This window comes from Oncorhynchus masou, chromosome 6 (genome assembly GCF_036934945.1).
Source record: "Oncorhynchus masou masou isolate Uvic2021 chromosome 6, UVic_Omas_1.1, whole genome shotgun sequence".
NCBI classification, from domain to species: Eukaryota; Metazoa; Chordata; class Actinopteri; order Salmoniformes; family Salmonidae; genus Oncorhynchus; species Oncorhynchus masou.
Genome location: NC_088217.1, coordinates 33,084,822 through 33,102,600, shown reverse-complemented (window position 1 = coordinate 33,102,600; position 17,779 = coordinate 33,084,822). Strand labels below are relative to the sequence as shown.

The window sequence follows — 17,779 nt, the reverse complement described above, 5'->3', positions numbered from 1 at the left end:
TACACACACACACATACACTAGACCTGCTTCTCTCTGTTTAATACACACACACATACACTAGACCTGCATCTCTCTGTTTAATACACACACACATACACTAGACCTGCATCTCTCTGTTTAATACACACACACACATACACTAGACCTGCTTCTCTCTGTTTAATACACACACACATACACTAGACCTGCTTCTCTCTGTTTAATACACCCCCACACACACTAGACCTGCATCTCTCTGTTTAATACACACACACATACACTAGACCTGCTTCTCTCTGTTTAATACACCACACACACACACTAGACCTGCATCTCTCTGTTTAATACACACACACACATACACTAGACCTGCATCTCTCTGTTTAATACACACACACACATACACTAGACCTGCATCTCTCTGTTTAATACACACACACACATACACTAGACCTGCATCTCTCTGTTTAATACACACACACACATACACTAGACCTGCTTCTCTCTGTTTAATACACTCACACACACACACTAGACCCGCTTCTCTCTGTTTAATACACACACCCACACAAACACACTAGGCCTGCTTCTCTCTGTTTAATGCACACACACACACACACACTAGACCTGCATCTCTCTGTTTAATACACACACACACATACACTAGACCTGCTTCTCTCTGTTTAATACACTCACACACACAATAGACCCGCTTCTCTCTGTTTAATGCACCCCCACACACACACTAGGCCTGCTTCTCTCTGTTTAATACACACACACATACACTAGACCTGCTTCTCTCTGTTTAATACACTCACACACATACAATAGACCTGCTTCTCTCTGTTTAATACACACACACACACACACTAGACCTGCTTCTCTCTGTTTAATACACACACACCCACACACACACTAGACCTGCTTCTCTCTGTTTAATACACACACACACACACACTACACCTGCTTCTCACACACACACACACACACACACACACCCGCTTCTCTCTGTTTAATACACCCACACACACACACTAGACCTGCTTCTCTCTGTTTAATACACACACACACACACACTAGACTTGCTTCTCTCTGTTTAATACACACACACACAAACACACACACACTAGACCTGCTTCTCTCTGTTTAATACACCACACACACACTAGACCTGCTTCTCTCTGTTGAATACAGTCACACACACACACACACACACCTGCTTCACACTGTTTAATACACCCCACACACACTAGACCTGCATCTCTCTGTTTAATACACACACACACACACACACCCCCACACACACTAGACCTGCTTCTCTCTGTTTAATACACACACACACACACTAGACCTGCTTCACTCTGTTTAACACACACACACACATACACTAGACCTGCATCTCTCTGTTTAATACACACACACACATACACTAGACCTGCTTCTCTCTGTTTAATGCACACACACACACACACTAGACCTGCATCTCTCTGTTTAATACACACACAGATACACTAGACCTGCTTCTCTCTGTTTAATACACCCACACACATACACTAGACCTGCTTCTCTCTGTTTAATACACACACACACATACACTAGACCTGCTTCTCTCTGTTTAATACACCCACACACACACTAGACCTGCTTCTCTCTGTTTAATACACCCACACACATACACTAGACCTGCTTCTCTCTGTTTAATATACACACACACACTAGACCTGCTTCTCTCTGTTTAATACACTCACACACACACACTAGACCCGCTTCTCTCTGTTTAATACACACACCCACACACTAGACCTGCTTCTCTCTGTTTAATACACTCACACACACACTAGACCCGCTTCTCTCTGTTTAATGCACCCCCACACACACACTAGGCCTGCTTCTCTCTGTTTAATGCACACACCCTGCTTCTCTCTTTTTAATACACACACACACACATACACACACACCCACACACACACTAGGCCTGTTTCTCTCTGTTTAATGCACACACCCTGCTTCTCTCTGTTTAATACACACACACCCACACACACACTAGACCTGCTTCTCTCTGTTTAATACACATACACACACACACACACACACACACACTAGACCTGTTTCTCTCTGTTTAATACACACACACACACACACACTAGACCTGCTTCTCTCTGTTCAATACACACACACACAAACTAGACCTGCTTCTCTCTGTTTAATACACACACACACACACTAGACCTGCTTCTCCCTGTTTAATAAGCACACACACACACACACACACTAGACCTGCTTCTCTCTTTTTAACACACACACACACACACCCTAGACCTGCTTCTCTCTGTTTAATACACACACACACACTAGACCTGCTTCTCTCTGTTTAATACACACACACACTATACCTGCTTCCCTCTGTTTAATACACACACACACACACACACACACACACACACACACACACACACTAGACCTGCTTCCCTCTGTTTAACACACACACACAGTAGACCTGCTTCTCCCTGTTTAATAAGCACACACACACACACACACACACACACACACACACACACACACACACTAGACCCGCTTCTCTCTGTTTAATACACACACACCCACACACACACTATACCTGCTTCTCTCTGTTTAATACACACACACACACACACACACACACACACACACACACACACACACACACACACACACACACACTAGACCTGTTTCTCTCTGTTTCATACACACACACACACTAGACTTGCTTCTCTCTGTTTAATACACACACACACACACACACACACACACACACACACACACACACTAGACCTGCTTCTCTCTGTTTAATACAGGCACACACACACACACACTAGACCTGCTTCTCTCTGTTCAATACACCCACACACACACACACACACACACACACACACACACACACACACACACACACACACACACACACACACACACACACACACTAGACCTGCATCTCTCTATTTAACACACACACACACACTAGACCTGCTTCTCCCTGTTTAATAAGCACACACACACACACTAGACCTGCTTCGCTCTTTTTAACACACACACACACACACACCCTAGACCTGCTTCTCTCTGTTTAATACACACACACACTAGACCTGCTTCTCTCTGTTTAATACACACACACACTATACCTGCTTCTCTCTGTTTAATACACACACACACACACACACTAGACCTGCTTCTCTCTGTTCAATACACACACACACAAATTAGACCTGCTTCTCTCTGTTTAATACACACACACACACACACACACACTTGACCTGCTTCTCCCTGTTTAATAAGCACACACACACACACACACTAGACCTGCTTCTCTCTTTTTAACACACACACACCCTAGACCTGCTTCTCTCTGTTTAATACACACACACACACTAGACCTGCTTCTCTCTGTTTAATACACACACTATACCTGCTTCTCTCTGTTTAATACACACACACACACTAGACCTGCTTCTCTCTGTTTAATAAGCACACACACACACACGAGACCTGCTTCTCTCTGTTTAATACACACACACTATACCTGCTTCTCTCTCTTTTTAATACATCCACACACACTAGACCTGCTTCTCTCTGTTTAATGCGCCCACACACACTAGACCTGCTTCTCTCTCTGTTTAATACGCCCACACACACTAGACCTGCTTCTCTCTCTGTTTTATACAGTCACACACACTAAACGTGCTTCTCTCTCTGTTTAAACCTGAATTTAGTTTGTCTAATCATAATTGTACTTAGATATCTATTTTGTATGTATATCAGTAGATATTAATTTGGATGTCCGACTATTGTTTTACCATGCCATGTTCATCTAAAATTGTTTCATTACTAATTTCGTAGATTCAACCCACCTCCCCCACCTAAAAATCTTTTAAAAAGAACATACCCGTCTTTAGCACCCACACAACACAGGATATGGTAGTAGGGGTGACATGTCTGAGGAGGAGGAGGGTGTTATTTATATAGCCATAAGTCCAAACAGAGTAACAACTTCGGACAGGCCATTCTTTAGCAGCCTGGCAGTGAAAGACCCCTCTGTAACTATGCCAACAGAACACTCTGATTCTGCCATCTCAAAGTGAGAGAGAGGGATGTCGGCAGAAGAAGAAGAGAAAGAGCTTAAATCAAGGAATGGGTTAATATGATGGAAAATTACAGAGTTAAAGGGGACTTCCTTATTTTTTCAAATGTACAGGCCTCTCAGTGACGGTAAACAATGATCGACAATAGAGTTAACAAAAGAAAAATCTGTTATGTGAAAATGAAAAGATAATCCCAAATGCCTATTCTTGAATGACCAATGACCTTTGTTTATATCTACCCAGAATGAGTCAACTTGAAGGTTTTCTAGGTCACTGTTGTCCAACTACAGGGATTTGCACTAAGACGATTCACTCAATCATATTTTGGAAATATTATCCAACCGGATAAAACGTAATTTAAAGTATTATAGGATAAACTATAGGAACTGCTTGTAGGAAATCACGTTAACATTTAAGAATAAAACACTGCAGTCAGTCCACTCATGATCACACACAACTATAATCCATTTATTGTTTTTCTGAGATAAAATCTGTGACATCTCTCACTCTCTTCGGGAGGTGGAGTTACGGTGTGCTTAGGACCCCAGTGGAGTGATGAGTCATGCCCAGAGTTTTAACTGGTCAAGTCATGCGGTCAGAAAAACAGGGAGAAATCTTCATTTTTGAAATTGAGACACATTTAACCAGTGGTGACCTGTCATTCAGGCCAGGTGGGGCAGACATTTTTTGGGCTTGCCTGTTTTGCATTTTATTTTGGCATTTAAACGTGTCACGTATCAGTTTGCAAACAATGTAAAAATAGTATATATAATTGAGTTAATAATGGCACATACAAACATGGTCTCTTTTTTCTTTTCTTGAGTTAGGCAGCTCCAAAATGCAGGCAGCCTAGCTCAGTGCTTTCTGTGGTGGTGGGGCAAGCCAGCAGAAAATACGGAGCGTTGCGACGTGATTGGCTCAGTATTCTGTCACTCATGGGGACTTTACGTCACTGCCAAGTATAAGAGGGGACATTGAAAATTCTAGCCCTTCGGCTCCTGCCATAGAAGTGCCCATCCATGAAGGCTCAAGGTCATTGGCACAGTAGCTTTGATTGGACTGATCATGTCAATGACATACTTTCACAATCTTAGCTAGCAGTCATCATCATGAATCAAGTCGACAATCTACTGGCAAGTCCTTTTTAATCCTTGTCATATGAAGAGAAATATTGAAAAGGAATTATAGATAAAACGTGTCGGTGCTCATCGGTCATAGACATTACACAACAAGTTGGAAATCGCAAATTCAACGAGTGGTTTGGAAGGAATCAGTGACAGTGGCTGTGTGGTCCCAAATCCAAGTTTAAAATGATAAACATTCAACATTGGCCATGCTGTCAATGAAGCTGTCACGTCCTGACCATTGAGAGCTGTTTATTAAGGGTGGGTTATCTAGGGGAATTATATGTCTATGTTAGCCTGGTATGGTTCCCAATCAGAGGCAGCTGTTTATTGTTGTCTCTGATTGGGGATCATATTTAGGTAGCCATTTCCCCATTGTGATTTGTGGGATCTTGACTATGTTTTTGTGTAGTACCTGTGAGCACTCCAGTCGTTACGTCTCGTTTGCTGTTTATTGTTTTTGTTGGTGAGTTTCATTTCAATAAACATGTGGAACTCTATGCACGCTGCGCCTTGGTCCAATCATTATGACGAACGTGAAAAAAGCATGGTTTGTGCCGGGCTCAAAACAACTGTTAACTCATCCTGTTCAAGTGAGTCGAGCACAACAATGTATTGTATGCTGCTTCATAAAGGATGTAATATTCCAGTGAGATATGTATACTGTAGCTAAGAAAGTCATACTAAGTGTATGTTGTGTAGTAAGATGTTAGTAGCCCATGTGCATCACCCTAATAATTTGGTATATTAACCCCTCTTAATTTCGCCTACTGTTCTGACTGTTCTACTGTAGCCTATAACCTGTTTTAGAGAAATGTAATCATCGACTATTGTAAGAGCTTTCATTGTCTGCTTATAAGCCCCTTTATTTATCCTACGGTTCTGACTTGGTGTACAGGGAGAATACTGTAAGAACTGCCCATGTTCTGAATTCTGTTGCTGTACATTTCAGAAGTGCTGAACAAATAGTTATATTGATTATGTTCGTCCTAGCTCGCTCATTGTCAAAATCAAAATACAGATTGACTCTTATCCGCTTGTCGTCCCCTTAAGCTATAGTTTGTACATCTCAGTTGTCAGTAGAAACCACATTTGTTTAAGCAAGTCAGCCATATCAGCTATGTTTTTTTAAAAGGCAGTAAATGAGGCTGAATGAACTGTTTCCCTGCCAGACACGGTTCCGCTGATTGCCAGGTGTAGAGTTGGTAAGGATTCACTCCATGGTGCTGAAAAGAAAGCTCTGCTGTTGGGACAGCTTCATGTAGGCCCTAACAGGTGGTAGGCACCGTTTGTCACCTTCATATTGCAATTAATGTATTGTTTAGTGTTGTGTAGTGGCTTTGCTGGCTTGCATTCCACTTTTATTTATTTTTTGCCCCACCAAGGTTTCTATGCTAAAACCGCCACTGCATTTAACTGTAAAATCTGATGAAATGATGATATGTAAAACAGCCCACTTCCTCGTTGAGGAGCAGATGGTTTCCTCTTAGTTTAGGGCACCACCATGTGGTTATTTAACGTGCAGGAATAATGTACAATGTATTTTTAATCAAATGTTATTTGTCAAATGCGCTGAATAAAGCAGGTGTAGTGAAATGCTTACTTACAGGCCCTTTCCCAATGATGCAGAATTAAACGAGACAAAATGAAAACACAAGAATGAAGCTATATACAAGGAGTACCAAAACCACATCAATTGGCAGGGACATGTGGTAATAGAGGTAGATACAGTTTGTACATGAAGGCAATGAAGTATGTGTGATTCTGAGGTTTGTTAGTGAATTCTGAGTGTGTTTGTGTGTTAACAGATGAATGATGTGCTGCTGTACACCTACCCTCAGCAGGATGGGAAATACAGACTGAAGAATAGCCTCCCACTGACTGGGATGAAGGTCAGAGTCCTCCATCTCTCTCTCTCCCGTTTTTCTCTCTCTCTCCCGTTTTTCTCTCTCTCTCCCGTTTCTCTTTCTCTCTCTCTCCCGTTTTTCTCTCTCTCTCCCGTTTCTCTCTCTCTCTCCCGTTTCTCTCTCTCTCCCGTTTTTCTCTCTGTCTCCCGTTTCTCTCTCTCTCTCCCGTTTCTCTCTCTCTCCCGTTTCTCTCTCTCTCCCGTTTCTCTCTCTCTCCCGTTTCTCTCTCTCTCCCGTTTCTCTCTCTCTCCCACAGTTTTTTTCCATCACCATTTACCAAATTTCTCTCTCCTCTTTGTCTATATCACTCACCCCCTCACTTCTCCCTCTCCCTCCCTCTCTCCCTTGTTCTCTCTATAATTGTGTCATTGTCTCTGTTACTCCCTCTCACTTTTATATCTCTCCTTCTTTTCCTTCTCAAACCTATCTGTCCTCTCGCTCACTGATTCCTGATGGGTCTGTGTAATGTGTTGTTGATGTTCCAGGTCAGTAAACCCATCATAGAGAATGTACAGAATGCTCTGAGTATCGAGGGAGCAGACATCTCCATCACCTTGGCAGCCAGGTGGGTCACACTAACACACACTCACACCTTGGGTGGCATGGTCGGTATAACGATTGTAGTTCACACTTCCCATGGTCACCAAATGCACTGTTTAAACAGTGAATTAAGTATAGTAAAGCTTCTCGTGACAGACCTTTTGGATCTTTTATAAGTAGTGTCCGTGCTGCTTTCCTGACCATCTGTCTAGACCACTCTGGGCCATTTATAACCCTCATAGTAGTGTAGTCATACACATCACTGGTATATGAGAAGTATGGTGAGAGGGCTTAATCACCTGTGCTCTGTGTGTCCCTGTGCAGCTCCTGTAGTGAGAGAGAGGACTGGTTCCACACTCTGAGTCGGACAGTGTCTGACCACGCCAGAGGACCTGCCCCATTCAGCAGCTGCTCTGGAGAGGTGAGGAGGACTTTGACTGGGAGACGGAGAATACAGAAAAGTGACGCTCGCAATGTTAGCAATAGCATAACAATGCTCCCCACTCAATGGCAATAGCAAACCAATACTCATACATTTACTGAGGTTATATTAACATTGCAGATGGAGTATTTTCTCTTTTAAGTTGAGTATGAGTCACTGAGTATGACTGTGAAGTCTAGTATGGTAGTCGTATTGTCCTGTCTCTCTTCCAGGCCAGAGAGCGTCAGTGGCTGTCCCTGGGGGAGAAGGCTCCTACTCTGGTGCCTGTATCCCATGTGATGATGTGTATGAACTGCACCTCAGACTTCAGCCTCACACTGCGAAGACACCACTGCCACGCCTGCGGGAGGGTGAGTCTCTCGCAGACAGTGCATGGCTACGTCACATGGGAGAGGTTTAGCACGGTATGATGTGGCTGGAGTGTGTTTTCCACAGTCAGGCCTGACCTGTGTGTGTTGGGTGTTGTGACGTGGTCCTGCTCTACTCAGATTGTGTGTCGGAGCTGCTCCAGGAACAGAACCCCTCTGAAGTACCTGGAGGACCGCATGGCCAACGTGTGTGACCACTGTTACAGCGAGCTCCAGAAGAGAGGTGCATAACTCCCCCTCCTTTCCTGTACTGTACGATACTGTACTGTACTATACTATACTATACTGTATTATACTATACTGTATTGTACTGTACTATACTATACGGTATTGTACTATACTGTATTGTACTGTACTATACTGTATTGTACTGTACTATACTATACTGTATTGTACTGTACTATACTATACTGTATTGTACTATACTATACTGTATAGTACTGTACTATACTGTATTGTACTGTACTATACTATACTGTATTGTACTATACTATACTATACTGTATTGTACTGTACTATACTATACTGTATTGTACTATACTATACTATACTGTATTGTACTGTACATGCCGCTCTTAACTACTGGAGCATATTGAATGTGTGTGAGTCCAGGTGTTAAGGTCAGGGCTTCTCTGTCTCCATAGGAGCAAATGTGTCTGGGGTGAGTGGTACTGACAGTCCTCGTTCTAATCGCCGCTCCATCCGCCCGCTCTCTGCCGTCTTCCAGAACTTTCACCCTCCCAGCCTGTGGAGACGCAAGGGCACCGCCTCTCTGACCCAGGTAATCTCACACGCACACACACACACACACGCACACACACACACACACACACACACACACACACACACACACACACACACACACAAACCACTAATATTCTACCAAATAAATGGTAAAAGCTATTGTCCACGCACTAAACATATATTTTAATGTAAACATACATTTTCCTCAAAGTGTCTCTTAGACAGGGTTTTTTCCAGCTTGATCTTCAATTCAAGCACCTTGGTTGTACTTGGGTAGAAGCAGCATACGTTCCCTTTGCCCTGTTATGTATGTAAGTAATCTCTCTGTGTGTTCCTGTGTTGTCTCTAGGTGAGTGTGTCAGAGGAGGGCTCTATGAGCGGGACTCTGCAGCGCAGTAAGAGGAGCAAGAGGAACTGGAAGAGGCTGTGGTTCCTCCTCAAAGACAAGGTGCTTTACACCTACCAGGCCTGCGAGGTGAGGGGGAACACACACTCCCCTTAAACCTGAACCCTCACACACACCTCTACCCAAACCACTTATCCCTCCCTGTAACTCTGTAATGTACACATACACGACTCAGATGGAGAAAGAGCAGAGTTTCTCTAGTAAAGCTAATTCACCCTCTCTACTTTTTTAGTCAGCAAAACCTCCACAAACTGCATCCTTAAAACGATGCAGGTTAATGATCACTGTGTATTTCTCTCTCCCTCCCTATCTTTCTCTCTGTCTCTCTCTTCCTCCTTCTCTCTGTCTCTCTCTTCCTCCTTCTCTCTGTCTCTCTCTCGCTGTCTCTCTCTTCCTCCTTCTCTCTGTCTCTCTCTCTGTCTCTCTCTTCCTCCTTCTCTCTGTCTCTCTCTTCCTCCTTCTCGCTGTCTCTCTCTTCCTCCTTCTCTCTGTCTCTCTCTTCCTCCTTCTCGCTGTCTCTCTCTCGCTGTCTCTCTCTTCCTCCTTCTCTTTGTCTCTCTCTCTCTGTCTCTCTCTTCCTCCTTCTCTCTGTCTCTCTCTTCCTCCTTCTCGCTGTCTCTCTCTTCCTCCTTCTCTCTGTCTCTCTCTTCCTCCTTCTCTCTGTCTCTCTCTTCCTCCTTCTCTTTGTCTCTCTCTCTCTCTCTCTCTCTCTTCCTCCTCTCTGTCTCTTCTCCTTCCTCCTTCTCTCTGTCTCTCTCTTCCTCCTTCTCGCTGTCTCTCTCTTCCTCCTTCTCTCTGTCTCTCTCTTCCTCCTCTTTGTCTCTCTCTCTCTGTCTCTCTCTTCCTCCTTCTCTCTGTCTCTCTCTGTGTCTCCAGGAGAAGGTGGCGTCTGAGAGTTTGCCTCTGTTGGGCTTCACAGTGAAGCTGCCAGACAGGCCAGGTGGAGCGGAGACTACCAACGTCTTTGAGCTGTACCACAAGAAGACCCTGTACTACACCTTTAAGGCCGAGGACAGCCACACTGCTAAGAGGTGAGCCCTGCACTGCACCAAAAATATATCACCACATGATCTGACCAAAACTAACTCTGGGCCATAGTTATAGTCTTTAGCCTTATACGTGGTGAGGTAAAACTCCTGGCCCCACTTACAGGCCACATTCAGTCATGTCCTAGGCATGAATCACATTGGCAACAGTATCAATCAGATTGTTATTACAATGTATTATAATTACAGTCAGCACTTTTCTTTCTACCCAGATGGGTGAACGCCATGGAGGAAGCCACAGTTTTATAGCAGTGGCCATCTTGGGTGGGTTGTTGAGTCTGTATCTTTGGATGTGCATCACTCACCTTCCAGACTTACCCTGGGGACCTCACTGCCACTCTCCTGCTACACATAGCAGTGCCTCAGAATGCCTGAATGTAAAACAAAAAGGGAAGAGTAAGAGGGAGGAATATGTTAATTTTGCCTTTAGTCAGCTGTGACGGCTGTGTCTTACTGTGTGTGGACCGAGAGAGGAGAGAAGGAAACATGGTGTTCTTAAAGGAGGGGACACGCTCGCCTACTTTGTAACCCTCCAATGTCCCCGTCCCGCTGCTACGGAAGGTGTGACACCCAGAGCCAAGTGAGGAGCTGGCACGGATATGTTCCGTTCTGGAAAATTCCACCAAGACTACCTATGACCCCCCCCAAAACACACACACACACTTTTCATGGAATTAACTACTCTGGATTACTTATAAAAATGGAAGGAAAATGGCATGCAAAAGAAATGCTGGATTTATTAAAGCAAAGAAGAATATGTTGGTTGATATCAAGCTATCACTACATTGACATGTTTTTGACATGAAGAGCCCTGATAAGGGGTTACATTTGAGGGTAAAGAAGACAAGACAGAAAAAGAACATTAGCAGTAAGTGTGTTTAAACTGCATGTCCTACTAGATGAAGAATCTGTTATTAATACACGTTGAACACATGTCAACGTGACTGTATCTTAATGTGATGTCAGAAGAATCAGATTGGATCTCCAGGTATTATTACACCATCCACCAAGGTCTGAGGTCGTAGGGTCATTCACCCCTCCCGGGTCGACCCAGTATGTGCTTCCATGTTCACAGTGCAATACAGCCTTTGTAAACCAACATGGCGGTACTTTAAAAGATCTCTATTTACTGAATGGACACCCTATTTCTATCCTTTTATCAGAACACGTTTCTGCACTGGACTTAGCCAGCTTCACGTGCCTGACATTTTGAAGCACAGGTTCTGCTCAAAGTATGACTATTGTCTTGTATTGTTTTACATTTAATGTGTTTCTTAGCTACATATTTTCGCCATGTACTGTATTTTCTGAAATGGCCTTACATACAACAATTAGTTCATGTAAATACATATGTAGAGATTTTGATTTAGCTTTTTTTGCACTCATAAAAGAAGAATGGAACTGAAAGAGCAATGTAGTGAAGTGCACTCTTCTAAATGTTATTGTTTGATCATCTGTCTTGGTCAGCCTGTGCCAAACTCACTAAGCCCAGTGCCTGGAGTTCGCTCTCTGTGTTAGCAAACCATGGATATATCAATTATATCAGATCAATGACAAAAAAGAGGCTTGTCCTCAACGTTAAGTTGCATAATATGTCAAATTCCTATTTGTACCAAGCCTCAGCTCCGCCTTATAATGGGAGTGGTTTCCCTGATGTGAAACACTGCTATCAGCCATAATCACTGTAGTGGACTTTGAAATGGATGAGTTATTTATTTCAAACTGTTGGGGTTTCTCAAACAAGTAAAGTGGATATCCTTTGTGTGTATCAGTTTGTATGACTTCTTCTCACTACCCTGTGCTATTCCTATATTGGTCACTAGATGGCATATACACTGGACAAAAATATAAACACAACATGAAACCATTTCAAATATTTTACTGAGTTACATTTCATATAAGGAAATCAGTCAATTGAAATAAATGAATTAGGCCCAATTTTAAAGATTTCCCATGACTGGGCAGGGGAAGAGCCATGGGTTGGCCTGGGAGGGCATAGGCCCACCCAGTTGGGATCCAGGCCCATCCACTGGGGAGCCAGGCCCAGCCAATCAGAATGAGTTTTCTCCCACAAAAGGGCTTTATTACAGACAGAAATACTCCTCAGTTTCATCAGCTGTCCAGGTGGCTGGTCTCAGACGATCCCGCAGGTGAAGAAGCCTGATGTGGAGGTCCTGGGCTGGCGTGGTTACACGTGGTCTGCGGTTGTGAGGCCAGTTGGATGTACTGCCAAATTCTCTAAAACGACGTTGGATGCGGCATATGGTAGAGAAATTAACATTAAATTATCTGACAACTCTGGTGGACATTCCTGCAGTCAGCATGCCACTTCCAACTGTGGCATTGTGTTGTGACAAAACTGCATATTTTAGTGGCCTTTTATTGTCCCCGGCACAAGATGCACCTCTGAAATGATAATGCTGTTTAATCAGGTTCCTGATATGCCACACCTACCAAGTGGATGGATCACCTTAGCAAAGGAGATCTGCACGGATGTAAACAAATTTGTGCACACAATCTAAGAGAAATAAGCTTTTTGTGTAGACCTTACAGTGAAATGCTTACTTACTTACAGGCTCTAACCAATAGTGCGGGGGGGAAAAGTATGTGTGTGTAGGGAAGTAAAGAAATAAAACAGTAAAAAGACATTTGAAAATAAGAGTAGCAAGGCTATATACAGACACCTGTTAGTCAGGCTTATTGAGGTAGTATGTACATGTATGGTTAAAGTGACTATGCATACAGTGGGGCAAAAAGTATTTAGTCAGCCACCAATTGTGCAAGTTCTCCCACTTAAAAAGATGAGAGAGGCCTGTAATTTTCATCATAGGTACACTTCAACTATGACAGACAAAATGAGAAAGACAAATCCAGAAAATCACATTGTAGGATTTTTAATGAATTTATTTGCAAATTATGGTGGAAAATAAGTATTTGGTCACCTACAAACAAGCAAGATTTCTGGCTCTAACAGACCTGTAACTTCTTCCTTAAGAGGCTCCTCTGTCCTCCACTCCTTACCTGTATTAATGGCACCTGTTTGAACGTGTTATCAGTATAAAGACACCTGTCCACAACCTCAAACAGTCACACTCCAAACTCCACTATGGCCAAGACCAAAGAGCTGTCAAAGGACACCAGAAACAAAATTGTAGACTTGCACCAGGCTGGGAAGACTGAATCTGCAATAGGTAAGCAGCTTGGTTTGAAGAAATCAACTGTGGGAGCAATTATTAGGAAATGGAAGACATACAAGACCACTGATAATCTCCCTCGATCTGGGGCTCCATGCAAGATCTCATCCCGTGGGGTCAAAATGATCACAAGAACGGTGAGCAAAAATCCCAGAACCACACGGGGGGACCTTGTGAATGACCTGCAGAGAGCTGGGACCAAAGTAACGAAGTACATGTCCAGGCCCGTCTAAAGTTTGCTAGGAAGCATTTGGATGATCCAGAAGAAGATTGGGAGAATGTCATATGGTCAGATGAAACCAAAATAGAACTTTTGGTAAAAACTCAACTCGCCGTGTTTGGAGGACAAAGAATGCTGAGTTGCATCCAAAGAACACCATATCTACTGCGAAACATGGAGGTGGAAACATCATGCTTTGGGGCTGTTTTTCTGCAAAGGGACCAGGACGACTGATCCGTGTAAAGGAAAGAATGAATGGGGCCATGTATCGTGAGATTTTGAGTGAAAACCTCCTTCCATCAGCAAGGGCATTGAAGATGAAATGTGGCTGAGTCTTTCAGCATGACAATGATCCCTAACACACTGCCCGGGCAACGAAGGAGTGGCTTCGTAAGAAGCATTTCAAGGTCCTGGAGTGGCCTAGCCAGTCTCCAGATCTCAACCCCATAGAAAATCTTTGGAGGGAGTTGAAAGTCTGTTGCCCAGCAACAGCCCCAAAACATCACTGCTCTAGATGAGGTCTGCATGGAGGAATGGGCCAAAATACCAGCAACAGTGTGTGAAAACCTTGTGAAGACTTACAGAAAACATTTGACCTCTGTCATTGCCAACAAAGGCTATATAACAAAGTATTGAGATAAACTTTTGTAATGGACCAAATACTTATTTTCCACCATAATTTGCAAATAGATTCATTAAAAATCCTACAATGTGATTTTCTGGATTTTTTTTCTCATTTTGTCTGTCATAGTTGAAGTGTACCTATGATGAAAATTACAGGCCTCTCATATTTTTAAGTGGGAGAACTTGCACAATTGGTGGCTGACTAAATACTCCCCCCCCCCCCCACACTGTATATGATGAACAGAGAGTAGCAGTACGCACTACCCTCTGTGCCTTGTGGTCGGAGGCCGAGCAATTGCTGTACCAGGCGGTTGCAGCTGTAGATCCTTTTGAGGATCTCAGGACCCATGCCAAATCTTTTTAGTTTCCTGAGGGGGAAAAGAGGGGTTGGCAGGTGGTGGGACACAATGCAGATAGCCCGGTTAGCCAATGTGCACTGGTTGGTCGGGCCAATTGAGGTAGTATGTACATGAATGTGTAGTTAAAGTGACTATGCATATAAGATAAACAGAGAGTAGCAGCAGCGTAAAAGGGGGGCGACACAATGCAAATAGTCCGGTTAACCATTTGGTTACCTGTTCAGGAGTCTTATGGCTTGGGGGTAAAAACTGTTGAGAAGTCTTTTTGTCCTAGACTTGGCACTCCGGTACCGCTTGCCATGCGGTAGTAGAGAGAACAGTCTATGACTGGGGTGGCTGGGGTCTTTGACATTTTTCAGGGCCTTCCTCTGACACCGCCTGGTGTAGAGGTCCTGGATGGCAGGCAGCTTTGCCCCAGTGATGTACTGGGCCATACGCACTACCCTCTGAAGTGCCTTGTGGTCGGAGGCCGAGCAATTGCCGTACCAGGCAGTGATGCAACCGCTCAGGATGCTCTCGATGTTGCAGCTGTAGATCCTTTTGAGGATCTCAGGACCCATGCCAAATCGTTTTAGTTTCCTGAGTGGGAATAGGCTTTGTCGTGCCCTCTTCACGACTGTATTGGTGTGTTTGGACCATTCTAGTTTGTTGTTGATGTGGACACCAAGGAATTTGAAGCTCTCAACAGTTGAAAAACAGTTGATTTGATATGATATGAATGTAACATATTTACTGTTTGTGATGAAAGACCGAACCAGGTGTGAGAACACTCTCTGGCTGATTTAGGGTGCGTTCCTAAATTCACTCTGGAGTGCCAGAGTGCGCTCTGGGCGTTCGTAAATTCAGAGCAGTGCCAGATTGTTTGCACACACACATACGTCCAATGTTGATTGTTGCCCCAAAACTATCCCACCATCCACAGAGCGTTTCGCTCTCTGAGCGTTCAGAGCGCACACTGGACGCTCTGGCCGAGGAGAAGGGTTGACCCGAGAGTTCTGACGTCACAAAGAGAGTCAAGCACCCAAGCTAACTGGCTAACATTGGCTATCTAGCTAGCTACTTCCAGACAAAAATGAGAGAACAGCTCACTCTGACCATTTTACTTGCCCTAGAAGAGCTGGTTAGGCTGTTTTCATGTTATTCAGAGCGTTGGTGACTGTAACTGTGATGCTGGCAACAATTTAAATACGATTTTTTTGCCAGCATTTACCGGCACCGGCCATATTCAACAGGTGTTGAGCGTTTGTAAATTCATCAGTTATTCTGCGCTCTGGCACAGAGAGTGCTCTGAAATTGGAGTAGATAGCCAGAGCAAATTTTAGGAACACACCCTTAGACTACCACCCTTATTTCCACTGTGCCTGACTGGGCACTAAATAAGCAGAAGTTGCAATAGTACAATGTTCTCCAATGCTGGAAGTGAAAATGAGATTACTGTGAAGGCTGCAGCAGTAAGGCAACAGAGCCTGGTGATCCAGACAGATCCAGACAGACAGGCAGCAGGTTGCAGTACAGGAGAAAGGGCAGCACTGCTCTGTTTCTTACCTCTCCCCTGAGGCTTCCTGACCCAGAATAGTAAGGGGGAAGTTTGTTTTCTGGGGTACCTGAAAGTTGCAGACACCTCGTTCTATATAGGCTGGATCCTTCATCATCCAGTGCTCTCCTTTTCCCCTCTCCCAGGGTCCCTCTCTTTCTCTTTACTTTCTTCAACAGCATCCCTCATTCTTTCAACTCTTCCTCATTATTTTTGTCTAGCTCTCTTTGTGTTTCACAACGTATCCTGTTTCTCAGTTGTAAGGCTGTTGGTTAGGTCCTCTTTAGTTCATGCAGGTCTCATCCTATTTTCATGATCTGACTAGGAAAAACTTCAGGCCCTACTCATACTGCATACTATTCCAGTGATGCTTGCTCTTCTTAACTAGTGGCCATTAATTTGTTCCAATTCCTCTCCCTCCCTAGACACAACCCCCCCCCCCCCCCCGTACCTGCCTTCTGCACCTGTTCCTATTATCCAGCCTGGGTTTTCTTAAAAAGTCTTCATTAGCAGTCATACTCCATTATCCCATACTACCATACTGTTTCAATGAAAACACTGAATGTGAGATATTAGAAACAGAACAGGACAGGACAGTATGAAACAGGGAGATAGAGTGAGATATTAGAAACAGAACAGGATAGGACAGTATGAAACAGGGAGGTAGAGTGAGATATTAGAAACAGAACAGGACAGGACAGTATGAAACAGGGAGGTAGAGTGAGATATTAGAAACAGAACAGGACAGGACAGTATGAAACAGGGAGATAGAGTGAGATATTAGAAACAGAACAGGATAGGACAGTATGAAACAGGGAGGTAGAGTGAGATATTAGAAACAGAACAGGACAGGACAGTATGAAACAGGGAGGTAGAGTGAGATATTAGAAACAGAACAGGACAGGACAGTATGAAACAGGGAGGTAGAGTGAGATATTAGAAACAGAACAGGACAGGACAGTATGAAACAGGGAGGTAGAGTGAGATATTAGAAACAGAACAGGACAGGACAGTATGAAACAGGGAGATAGAGTGAGATATTAGAAACAGAACAGGACAGGACAGTATGAAACAGGGAGGTAGAGTGAGATATTAGAAACAGAACAGGACAGGACAGTATGAAACAGGGAGGTAGAGTGAGATATTAGAAACAGAACAGGATAGGACAGTATG

The 17,779-nt window shown here is 43.7% G+C and overlaps 1 protein-coding gene across 5 annotated transcripts in view; it reads left to right on the top strand.

Annotated features, from left to right (window-relative positions):
• The window catches only part of LOC135541922 (FYVE, RhoGEF and PH domain-containing protein 5-like), a 45,531-nt gene extending 33,088 nt beyond the window's left edge, over window positions 1-12,443 (top strand). For 2 of the 5 annotated variants that reach the window (XM_064968429.1, XM_064968428.1), the window contains exons 13-21: window positions 7,031-7,114; window positions 7,615-7,694; window positions 7,994-8,090; window positions 8,324-8,461; window positions 8,600-8,702; window positions 9,124-9,260; window positions 9,573-9,698; window positions 10,506-10,660; window positions 10,888-12,443. In XM_064968429.1, the coding sequence (XP_064824501.1) occupies window positions 7,031-7,114; window positions 7,615-7,694; window positions 7,994-8,090; window positions 8,324-8,461; window positions 8,600-8,702; window positions 9,124-9,260; window positions 9,573-9,698; window positions 10,506-10,660; window positions 10,888-10,924 (957 nt within the window). In that variant the 3' untranslated portion in view covers window positions 10,925-12,443. Of the gene's footprint in view, window positions 1-7,030; window positions 7,115-7,614; window positions 7,695-7,993; window positions 8,145-8,323; window positions 8,462-8,599; window positions 8,703-9,123; window positions 9,261-9,572; window positions 9,699-10,505; window positions 10,661-10,887 lie in introns of all 5 variants that reach the window. The other 3 variants (XM_064968426.1, XM_064968425.1, XM_064968427.1) reach the window with 2 other exon arrangements.
• Window positions 12,444-17,779: the final 5,336 nt, after the last annotated feature.